The 12,033-nt window shown below is 54.9% G+C and overlaps 1 protein-coding gene across 14 annotated transcripts in view; it reads left to right on the forward strand.

The window, feature by feature from the left end:
* Window positions 1-12,033, forward strand: part of DYSF (dysferlin) — a 238,535-nt gene that overhangs the window by 119,547 nt on the left and 106,955 nt on the right. For all 14 annotated transcript variants that reach the window (XM_011980655.1, XM_011980653.1, XM_011980659.1 and 11 more), the window contains one exon: window positions 2,026-2,199. In XM_011980655.1, the coding sequence (XP_011836045.1) occupies window positions 2,026-2,199 (174 nt within the window). The remainder of the gene's footprint in view (window positions 1-2,025; window positions 2,200-12,033) is intronic.

A 12,033-nucleotide genomic window follows, 5' to 3' on the forward strand; every position in this document is an offset into this window, starting at 1 on the left:
CACACACAGATCACACCCAGCACACCCACAGATTACACCCAGATCACACTCAGCAAACACACAGTTCACACCCAGCATACACAGATCGCACCCAGCACACCCACAGATCACACCCAGCACACACAGATTACACCTATCACACCTACAGACCACACCCAGCACATGCACAGATCACACCTAGCAGACACAGATTACATCTAGCATACCCACAGATCACACCCAGCACACACAGATTACATCTAGCACACGCACAGATCACATCCAGCACATGCACAGATCACACCTAGCACACCCACAGATCACACCCAGCACACAGAAATCACACCCAGCACACCCATAGATCACACCCAGCACAGATCACACCCAACACACTCACAGATCGCACCCAGCACACACACAGATGCTTATAGACAGACACACTCAGATGCCCATGATTGCAGGAGATCACATGCAAAGTTCACACACTGACCTGGAAGATGGAAAGACACCCACGGACTGTGTCTTAGGCTGGGTTTCCTGGAGGCAGAGGCTAAGACGTGGATTTGGCTGCACGTTATTGGGGCAGTGCCTTTGGGAGTGTGAGGAGCAAGGATGCAGCTTCAGGCAGGTCAGCTGGGGCCTGAGCTGTGGCCTGGGGTGGTGCACAACTTGGAACACCACAGAATCCTCACCTGGAGGCAGGGCTGGGCTTTGTATCCTCTTAGTCATTTGTCTAAGCTTGGGGTTGCTGGGGTGAGCTGGAGCACATACCTATCTCTTCAGTGAGGGGATTTCCTTTAGCATGGGGGTTCCCCGGAGCAGGTAACTTCTGGGAGCTGGGAGCTGTCGATGCTGATGGTAGCTGGGGATGGGTGCGCCACATGTGTACACTGGCTGGTGAAGGGGCTGGGGCGGGCCCCATTGGCATTCATGCAACGCAAGCATACATGCCCACAGTTGAGCACAGATGCCACAGGACACTGTCAGGCCCATCGTACACCCGGATGAACCCACGCAAGCATGTGCACTTGCTCCGGGGTCACACAGGGGCCTGTGCACTGCACAGCCTCTGTGCCTGCCTCCCCTGAACCTTCTTGGTCTATGATCTTCCTTTCTAAACGCACATTTGAATTTTGGCTGAAGAACCAGACCTCCCTTAGTTCAGGAGTAGCCTGTGGCATGACCCAGGTTCCTTCTTTTCTCCTTGGGGGCAGAGAACCTACAGAGGACTGTTGCTGGGTCCAGGGAGGGGCAAGGCTTTTGGACAACCAGCTGTTCCTGGTTCTGTGAACCAGACAGATTCAACTTTCTCCCTGAAGGGGCATCTAGCAGACAGAGGCAAAGCCTGCCCAGGCTCATGTGCCTTGCCCGCCACCCCACAGCCAGCATCCTTCCTGGAGAGGGGCACAGCTGGCCTCCAGGACTAGCCCTTGTCACTGTGCTTATGGCCCAGACGTGAGGTGGTGTCTGACGACAGTGCCAGGTCACTCTCTCCCAGGAACTGAATGGCAAGGGGGTTCCCAGGACTCCCTTCAGGCCTGGGAAAGGGACCCCATGAATGAGGTACAGGGGGTGCCTCCACAGCTGAGTTGGGTCTACCCCCTGGGGAGAAATTGGCTGTGGTTGGGAAATAGGATCTTTCTTTTACCTGTGTGAGCTGCAGACCCACTACAGGATGTGAAGATGAAAAAGGAAATGACAAGAAAACTTTGGATTCATGAAATCCACCCAGAATTCAAACAAATAAGCAAGTCAAAAGCCCAGTGTTTTCATCACTGCGTCAGTCTACCTTCCCTTTCTGGGTGTTCGGTTCTCCCCGCAGCCCACGGAGCCTCCTCTCCCCTCCTGATTTTCTGACCTGAGGTTCCTATGGCTGCAGAAAGCCCCTCTCCTCTAGGTGGCTCTCCCAGGTTTTCCCACCTGGAGAGTCTGGTGTGGGAGCTGGTGGGGAGTTGTCATGGAGGACAGGAAGGCAAAGGTAGGGCTGAGCACAGGACTCCCCCAGCCTTCCCACTGGCCTCTGAGTCTGCCCCTTCTCTTGTGCAGCATAGGCAGGCGGAGGCAGAGGGCGAGGGCTGGGAGTACGCCTCTCTTTTTGGCTGGAAGTTCCACCTCGAGTACCGCAAGACAGACGCCTTCCGCCGCCGCCGCTGGCGCCGCCGCATGGAGCCCCTGGAGAAGACGGGGCCTGCAGCTGTGTTTGCCCTCGAGGGGGCCCTGGTACGTGGGGCTGCGCTTGTCCTGGGTCGGGTGGGGTGGATCTTGGTTACCCAGGGCTGTTCGGGCTGACGTGGGAGAGGCACAGGGACCCCAGGTTAGGACTTTCAGATGGAACACTGGCTGATCATCCTGGCGTCCGTATCTGTGGGGCGGCATGTGGGGAAAGCAGCCCCAGTCTGGGTGTTCTCCTAAAATGAAAAAGCTTCCTTGGCACTGAAACACTTGCTGCTACTACTTTGAGGTGTCAAGATGAAAGCAGAGGGGAAGATGGCCTTGGCCATCTGGCTGACCTGTGCCTGGCTGGCTGGCATGAAGATGGGCGAGGAGGCCCTTGGGAGGAGTGAGAGAGGTCTTGTGGCCCCAGAGTGTCCTTGGTTGCACGTACATCCTCTTGAGGCAGAGACCATCTCTTGGGCATCCCCAGCAATTTTGGGGAAGAGGTGTGCCTCAGAAGCTGAGCCCAGGATGGCTTCCCTGCCCAGGGTGCACTTTCTGTTAGAAGCTGAGCCCAGGATGGCTTTCCTGCCCAGGGTGCACTTTCTGTAGCCAGTGGAACTAGGGTAGGCTCAAGGTTCTCCAGGACCTGGGTGATGGGCTCCCCAAAAGAGAGGAGCAGGTGCCTCAGGGACAGTCTGAGCAAGCACTCGGTACTGGCACATAGTCAGTCCCCGCTCTGCTGGGGAAGGAGCTGCTTCCTCTGAAATCCAGCCAGGACTGGCACCTCCCTGGGGGGTTTGGGCTTGGGCCCTAGAGAGCGGGTCCCATGGGATGTGAGGGTGTCCATGTGAAGCTAGCTGTGTGATTGAGGTCAGGCTGGGCACCTATCTGTAGGACAGTCTGACTTTGAAGGCAGGAGGAGTGCTGTGGGGAGGCTCAGGATCTGTCGGGCTGGGCACCGGCAGGGAGGTGAAGCCAGCAGTGGCCCTGAGAGTGAGTGGGCAGGCTGGGGAGGCTCTGTCAGTCTCAGGCCTCGATGGTGGGTAAAGCCCAGCAGTGGTGGTATAGGAGAGGAAGCTCTCTGGGGGCCTGAGGACGTCAGAGGAACCTGCCATAGGCTTTGGAGAGAGCCCCTCCCCTGTCCTGGGGCCAGGTCAAGGGGAGGCTGAGGGGAGGTAGCGGAACTCTCGGCTCTGGACTGTGGACTGGTCTTCTGGCCAGGGTGGGTCAGGATAGGATGGAGCTGCTGCCGAGGTCAGAGCAGTTGGGGAGCCTCCTGGGGTGGGGCTGGTGTTCTGTGGCCCCCTCTGCTTTGAGTCAGAAAGGGCCTGGCCTGGACACTGGGCAGGGGTTGGTGATGGTCCTGTGGCTCTAGCTGAGGGGTGGGGTATAAAGACCTTGGCAGGCGTCAGAGTCAGGGCCAGGTCTGAGAAGGCCAGGAAGGCACCCTGTGTAATCAGGAACTGTTTCCATCAGCCAGAGCTCCACCTGAAGGAGCTGAGGAGAAAAGGAGTTTGTGGGCTCACAGAGCTGGGAAGAACCCAAGAGGTGAAGCAGGCATTAGGCCTGGCAGGAAACAGGTTCACACACTGTCCCCAGGACTTGTACCCCGTCTTGGCCTTGTCTCAACGGGCTCTCTCTGTGTGGTAGCAAAGATGTTGCTGGTGACGAAAGGCCAGCATCGTCCCTCCGGTCAGCAGAGTCCTGCTGGATAAAGTAGCCCAGCCCACAGCGCCACACTCTGTTTTCCTTGCAGCTGGAGACCCCCGAGTGCTGCTTTCTCAGTAATGTCAGTGAAGTCTGGGGCATGACTGACCGGCTCTGCCTGGTGGTGCCCCGCCAGCCCCTGCGCCTGGGTGAGGGATGGAGCATTCTGATTGGCTGGCATGGGCCATGCCCCTTCTCTGTGATTGACAGTGCCACCAGATTAGGGAAAGGAGCTTCTGAAAAGAAAAACAAAAACCAAAAACCAAAGCAGTGTTGGGCAAAGAGCTCCAGATGATCTAGACGGTGACCAGAGCAGTAGGGAGCCAGTGTCAGTTATTGACAAGAGGAGTTCTCTAGTCAGAGCTGGGCTTTAGGACCATCAGTCAAGCAGCCATAGAGGATGTTTGGGAGGCAGAGCCTCCCATCAGGAAGCCTCAGGAGTCTTGGGTAGAGATCCAGGAGAGGTGACCACCTGGCGTGAGGCCGTGGGGCTGAGGTGGAGGGAGGTGGGACTGCAGGGTTTGGGGAGGGAAGAGTCAGAGGTGGACAGTGGGGCCCCTGTGGTTGCCAGGCCGCAGGGCGGGGTGGGGCGGGCTGTGATGAGTTCACGGTTGGCCCTGGCAAGGCTGACACACACGGTGAAGTGCTGTGTGAGGGAGACAGAGCTGATGGCTGCCTGCCAGGCGGCCCAGGGCAGGAAGGCTGGAGCGGGGAGCCGAGGGGGCTGGGAGTGGGATAGAGGTGACTGGAGACACGTGGACAAAGTGTGGATGGGCCCTTGGGCTGGCTAGGGCCTGGAGGAAGAAAGTGACAAGGCTGGGGGACCCAGGCCAAGCTTTCATGGCTCAGCGCCTGGGAGAATGAGGGGGGCACTTCCCAGAAGCAGAGAGACCGATCTGTGTATTCTTCTCATGGAAGAGACTGTCCTGAGGGATCGCTGAAACCAGGCGTGAAGGCAGCAACCATAGGCGGGTGATGGATTGTAATTCACCTGTGACTTGCCTGTGATACATGGAAGAGACCAATGTGGCAAAGCCCTGAGTCCTGGGACAGCTTGGCTGGTGGAAAGAACCAGAGAGGGAGGTAATGGCTTCAGAGGGTGGATCCCACAGACCTGCAGCTGGAGGAGCAGAGAGTTTTGGAAGGTTTAGGTGTGTCTGGCATTTGGACAGGGCCACAGGCCCACTTGACTGTCTGGAAGACTCTATACCTGAGTGACACACACTCACACAGTGTCTTACACACCAGCACACACACCAACACACACTCTCTCACCACACACTCATACACACGCATACACACTCATACACACCAACACACACTCTTCAGACACTCATACACACCAACACACACACTGTCTTACGCCAACACACACACCAACACACTCTCTCCACACATTCATACACACCAACACACACTATCGCACACATACACACTCATACAACACCCCCACACACTAACACCGATACTAACACATACACAATCACACTCTCACATACCCTCACACACACCAACACACTCGCTCCACACACTCCCATACATACCAACATACACCCACTCTCATGAACCCCACCCCTCACACTAATGTACACAATCACGCACACACCCTCACACACACCAACACACTCTACACACTCATACACGCCAACACATACACACTCACATTCTGACATACACTCTCTTACACACTCACACGAACACATACACAATCACATGTGCGCGCACACACACACTTTCTCTTTCACCCTCCCACTCTCCCTCGACAGTCTCCTTTCCATCTTCCTTCACCCTCCCACTCTCCCTCGACAGTCTCCTTTCCATCTTCCTGCCAGGACCCAGAGTGGTTTGGGCTCCCGCGGCTGAGCTGCTGTCTTTGTCCTGGGATGTCCTGATGCCCCAGCACAGCATTGGGGCTAAGGTCCTCGCTGCATCCTGGGGAAGGTGGTTGGATTTTCTGGGTGCTAGGACCTGGCTTCTGTCCTGAGAGCTGGTCTTTGCCCACGGGTCCCTGATGCCTGGTGACTCATTGGTGGGATGCGTGAGGCCTCTGTGGCTCAAATTCTGCTTTCCCTGCTAACTAGCTGTGGACAGGTCACTCATGCCATTAGTGACTCTCTTACCCCACTCGCGCAAGTAACTGAATCCCAGGGCCATTGTAAGGATTAACGACGATGCATGTTGCGAAGTGCTTCTCAGACTTAGCAAAAGTAGGCGCTGTCTGGGGATATTGTTAAAATGCAGACTCTTGATTCAGGGTCTGGTGGGCCCCAAGAGTCTCTGTGTCTAACAAGCCTCCACGTGACGCTGATGCCGCCGGTCCAGGGGCCATCTCGGAATAGCACAGATGTGAAGTACAAAGTGCCTCATCAAGATGGGGCTCCCATTGGCCCCCCACTTGGGTGCCCTTCTGAGAGAGGCAGAGCATGTGCATTCCTGCTGGGAGGTGTGTGACCAGGGTCCTGGAGAGGGAGGTATGGCAAGATGACATGTTCTCCCTGCTGCCTGGTGGGGGAAACGTGGTCTTTACTTCTAATGATCTCCTGATCTGCTGGTGGAGGCCTGGCTCATGGGGAACTCTTGTCTGATCAAGAAGAGAGATGTTCACATGTGAGTGCAAATAAACCCCTAGAATCTGCGTCTTTGAAGTGTTGGAGGTAGAATAAGAATCATTCCAGAGGGGCAGTGTCTAATGAGGGGAGGCTTCTTGAAGAAGGATGTTGGGAGGCAGGCCTAGCAGGGGCTGGGGAAGGACCATGGGTGGAAGCCAGGTAGCCTTGCTGGTAATCTTGACAGTTCAGGACCAGGTCTGTGGCGCCCCCTTGCTTCCTGCCACCTTTTCCCTGACCCACACGTCCACCAGCGGGCTGGGCCTTGCCTGCCAGCTCCCCTCTGGAAGACGTCTTGTTGGAAGGCAGGCCCTGTCTGCTCATTAGCACGGGCAGCCTTTCCCTGAAACCTTCTGCCGGGGCCAAGCCTGGCTCCCTCCACGGAGCGGGAGGCCCTGGCTCCGTCTGCTAATCGTCTGCTGTCTCCATCCCGAGCATTATTTTATTTTCGTATTATTCTTTTTCCAGCTAATATCCTGGCATTTCCAAAGACACCGGGTTTCATAATCTTCCTGGCGTTCCCAGGGAGCTGGGAAGCAGAGCACAAAGCCGCTATTATAGCGCGTTCCATCCAGCCTCCCTCTCCACCCCACAGCCCTTGTGGCCACAGCAGCCACCACCGCCGCCTCCCACCCAGTCACCCCCCTCCTGACGCCACCGGCCTCTCTGGGAACTCTGGTGACGGCTGCTGGGATGAGCTCATAGAATCCATCCTGTTGCCCTTGCCCTGAGCCTGCCCTCCATGATCGAGGATTTTTCCAAGCCCTGCCTCTGTGCTTGGCCCTGAGTGTTGGGAAGGGTTCTCTGAGATGCCTGGGCCTGGCAGGGAGGGGAGGGACAGAAACGTTGGCAACGTGTGCTCAGAATCTTGGAGATTTTTGCTGCTGGAAGAAACTTTCTTTTCTAAAGGCGTGCCTGACCTGCCTTGGGAGATGTAGGAGCATCTTGATATTGGATGCAAAGTTGTGCATGTGCACGCACGCAGGTATGATCTGGTGTAAGAGCCATGGTTTTATCCAATGCTCCAGGGGATCCAGGACCCCATAGAGGATAAGAATTATTAATGTTGATTTTACCATGTGCTAAAAACCAGGCTTTATATGCATCATCTCATAGTGACCCCAGAAGGCTGGATTCTATTATTAGCCCCATTTTATAGTTAGGGAGACTGAGGCTCTAAAGCTGCACTCTCCAACACAGTAGCCACTAGCCAAGGGTGGCTAGTTAAGTTTACAGTTAAAGTAAATCAGAATAAGTAAATTCAATTCCCCAGTCAGGTCACATTTCCCGTGCTCAGTAGCCTCATCTGCCAAGTGGCCGGCTACCACATTGGCTGGTGCAGCCACTGATGGTTTGATCACTGCGGGAAGGTCTACTGGACAGTTCTGCTCTGGAACAACTCCGAGCCCTAAAGTCGCCCTGGAAAAAGCAGAGGCCTGAGTGGGGATGTCCAGCAGCACAGCACGAGTCAGTGCTAGAACCAAGGTCCGGGCAGTGGCTCCTCTGCCCCTCTCTCCAGGTGTCTCCTGACCAGCAGCGAAACCCCCATCTGGCGCTTTCATTCCCCCACTTCCATGAGGGCATCATGTCCCTCCTGCTCCATGGAGTCCTTTGTGGTAGAGTCCCAGGGTGGGAGGATTGGATGCTGCTGACTAGACACCTCTGTCCTGGGCGGCCTTCTCCTCGCCTGATAGCCAGGCAGCTTGGCAGTCCTGGGGCAGTTGGGCAGCTAGAGAGGACCTGGCCCCCCAGCCTCCATCCTGGGAAAACTCCAGAGGGTTGGTGGAGGCCAGCGTCCCGACTGCAGTAGAGAGGACCCTTGGAGACAGGCGACTCAAGCCTGGGCTGGTGAGGCAAGGCCAGTTGGGAGTCAGAAGTGCAGGGAAGTGGGTCAGGGAAAGGCTGGTTCCAGAGAGAAGTAATCTGGGATTTGAGCTGGCTGAAAAGGAGGTCAGATGTGGATGGGGAGGGAGGGGCAGCTCTGTGCCTGAAAGGAAGCCATGCTGTGGGCAGGGGACCCAGGCTTGGTTCCCAGAGCTGTCACCGTGAGCAAGGGCAGGCCCTGGGAGGCACGAGGGGTTTACCTCATTAGGAAACAAGGCCTACGGCTGGGTCTGGGGCTGGGGTGTTAGAAGGCAGCTCTGTGGATCTCTGGACTGTTTCTTGAATATTCAAGCTGAGCACCTGTTCTATACCTGGCATCGTGCTAGCATGGGCAGCTTGAGGGCTGGGTCCCCTCTCAAGCAGAGGCCTCGCTGCTCTTCCTACTGCCCCACAGTAGGGGACAATTTGAGTAACTCTAAATGTGTGGACCCTGCGTCTGTCTTGCTCAAGATTTGAACCCCAAGGTCTGGAGGATTCAAATGCTTGTCCATGTGCCTCAGGCAAAATGCCAGTGCCCAGATTCATGGCTGCAGAGTGTGTTACAGTCGGGGGCATGTGTTGGGTGTCCCCCATGCGGCTCATTGTACATGTATGAGGGTCTTCATCTGCCATTGCTAGAGTGACCGTATAATTTACTGTCCAGTCTGGAACACTATTAATAATCACGCTGGAAAAACAGGCGTAAGTAGGACCATTCCAGGCAAACTGGGCCATAGAGTTGTCCTAATTACCAAGGCACCCTGGCATGGGATGAAACCTGCTCCAGTGTTCTCTGCAACGTCCACATGTGGAGACATGGAAACCCTAGAAGGACAAGCACACACACATACATGCTCGTGCCAGCCCACACGTGGCATCGTGGATCCTCCAGGTTTCCTGATTCCACCCTCCGCTCCCCAGGGGCCAGCCAGTAGTTTTGCAAGGAGTTTAGCAGCTGCTTCCAAGCCCTGGCTCCAGCTGTAAATTAAATGGGGTTGCACTCTCGCCTGCTATTCCACTTACGGTTGCAATCAGCCCTGATTAGAAAGGGAGTCTGTGTGTTCCTGCGTTCCATTCTGTCTTTTAAAGGGTTCCCCTCCTTTGGCCTGGGCTCCTGGCCTGCGTGGGGTTTCCCTGCAAGCTGAGGCTGGAGCAGCCAGGGAAATGAAGTGGGCTCTGGGTTCCCCACAGCCGTGACTTGGCATCCAACCGTCTGTAGCTCCAGAACTCTGCTCGGGTGCTTTGAGTTCTGATGGGATAGTAGGAGCCTGGGAAGAGCCTTGAGAGTGGGCAGGGGAACCCTGGTGCTGCCAGCTAATTTGCTGTGTGGTCCCAGGGAAGACCTTAACCTCTCTGGGTCCCAGTTTTCTCGCTTATCAGGTGGGAATGCTAAAAACACAGCAAAAATAATAACCTCCTCTTACGCAGCAGGGGTCAGCAAACTATGCCCCACAGGCCAAATCCGGCCCTCTGCCTGCTTTTGTAAATAAGCCTTTACTGGCCAGTGGCTCACACCTGTAATCCCAGCACTTTGGGAGGCCAAGGCAGGCAGATGACCTGGGGTCAGGAGTTTGAGACCAGCTTGGCCAATATGGTGAAACCCCATCTCTGCTAAAAATACAAAAGTTAGTCAGGAGGCTGAGGCAGGAGAATCGCTTGAACTTGGGAGGTGGAGGTTGCAGTGAACTGTGATCGAGCCATTGCACCCCAGCTTGGGAGACAAAGGGAGACTCCGTCTCAAAAAAAAAAAAAGGGCTTTATTGGCACACAGCTGGTACTCATTCACCTACGTAGTTAGTGCCTGTGGCGGCTTTTGTGTTTCAGTTGCAGCAGAGACTCTGTGGTCCACAAAGTCAAAAGTAGTTAGCATTTGGCCCTTTATAGACAAGGTCTGTCAACCTCGGTGTCAGGGCGTGTACCACGGGCCAGCCATTGCCTTCTGCCCTGTCCACATAATATCTCATTTAACCCTTCCAGTAATTCTGGGAGACAGGGTCTGTCAGCACTCCCATTTTACACATAAGCAAACTGAGGCAACCGAGAAGCCAAGTCATAATTGTTTAGCTGTGTTTCCTCCCATGAATATTGTGAAAAATTTTATGGATAATGGTTGGGTTGTGCAGGGTTTATAGCAGTCTACACTACATCATCATGTTGGCATTTGGACATCCCAGCAAAGCCCATAGTGAAGAGTGAAGATGGTGAAGACCTGGAAGGTCACCCTGGCACTGTGCTGGTTAATGTTTAACAACCAGGTCTCCAGAACAAAACAAAACAAAACAAAACAAAACAAAGCAATCCCCAGCCCTGGTTTGTAGCATTTACTGATTTCCATGGTGTAGATGTTCCAGCCATGAGCAATTTCGAGCTAGCAATGTGGCACCACTGAACACGGAGCTGGGAAGAGGCGGGCAGTAGCACACATATATATAATATTTTCATCGCAGATACATGAGATGGAAGCAGTCTCAGGAGCAGAGATAACAGGAAAAGGTAGTACAAGTATTAGAATGGACCAGGCGTGGTGACTCACGCCTGTGATCTCAGCACTTTGGGAGGCTGAGGTGGAACGATTGCTTGAACCCAGGGAGGTTAAGGCTGCAGTGAGCTGTAATTGCGCCACTGCACTCCAGCCTGGGTAACAGAGCAAGACTCCATCTCAAAAAAAAAAAAAAAAAAAAAAAAAAAAAGGAATTAGAAGGATTTCAAGTATTTACCACCTTGGGTTTTTAAATATAGTTTCTTTAGTGGTAAATGTATATGATTTAATTTTTACTAATGGCTGTGTTTAACAACTGGCTTGCAGAATTCCTGAAAATGTAATCTGCTCTCGTGAACCATACCCGCTCACTCCAGCACCTGCTGCTCTCATGGCCCCCTGATCGTTTTTACATAAGAGATGGGGGATGGCCCCCAACAGTAGTGCCCCTTCCAATAGCCCTGCCATGGGTGCTCTTCGGGCCCATCCTGTGTAGGAGTTGAGTCCTTCCCATAAAGTGAAGGGGGGTAGCCAGCCTCTAGCTGGTCCACACCCATCTGTTTGACTCTGCTGGGGCGGGGAGGGTCTCTGTGGCCTCCCCGGTGGCCCCTGAGATGTTTCCTTTCTGGCCACTGTGGGGCTTTCCCTTGCCTGCTCAGCCCCAGGAAGCTGCACTGCTTAGCCTGTGACTTGTTGCTGTGTCCACCCCGCTCTGGCCCTTCTGTCGCCTTACTGTCTCCACTTTGTAGATCCTGAGCCAGAACTTTAGGCCCTGTTTAGAGAAGGCACCACAGCAAACAGCGGGTCTGCAGACAGGGCACAGACACCCGGTGGTGCAGAAGGAATCTCAGACATGCTGGTGGGCTCAATCTTCGTATTGATCCGATTTAGGTGGGTTGAGGATTCCCCTTCGTAGGCTGTGTTTCCCCAGAACCTGCCCATCTTCTCCCGGCTGTGGTCCTTGGATGTCAGTCCTTGGCAGACTCAGGTGAGTCTGGCCATTGGCTCTGGGGACCCCTGGGAGAGATTCCTCATATTCCTATGCTCAGGCTCCTCCAGGGAGCCGTGGCTTCCAGCCGGGCAGCAGCGGGTTGGAGGCTGCCCAGTCCCCTGGACGAGCAGCAAGATCCCTTACACAGCTAGCCCAAGATGGAGTGTGTGGCCACAGACCGCGTGGCTGCCAGCCCCAGCCTGGGAGTCGCGGTGGCATGAGCTATCGAGGCAGGAATGTGACTGTGGGAA

The sequence above is a fragment of the Mandrillus leucophaeus genome, unplaced genomic scaffold (assembly GCF_000951045.1).
Source record: "Mandrillus leucophaeus isolate KB7577 unplaced genomic scaffold, Mleu.le_1.0 Scaffold216, whole genome shotgun sequence".
In the NCBI taxonomy this organism is placed as follows: domain Eukaryota; kingdom Metazoa; phylum Chordata; class Mammalia; order Primates; family Cercopithecidae; genus Mandrillus; species Mandrillus leucophaeus.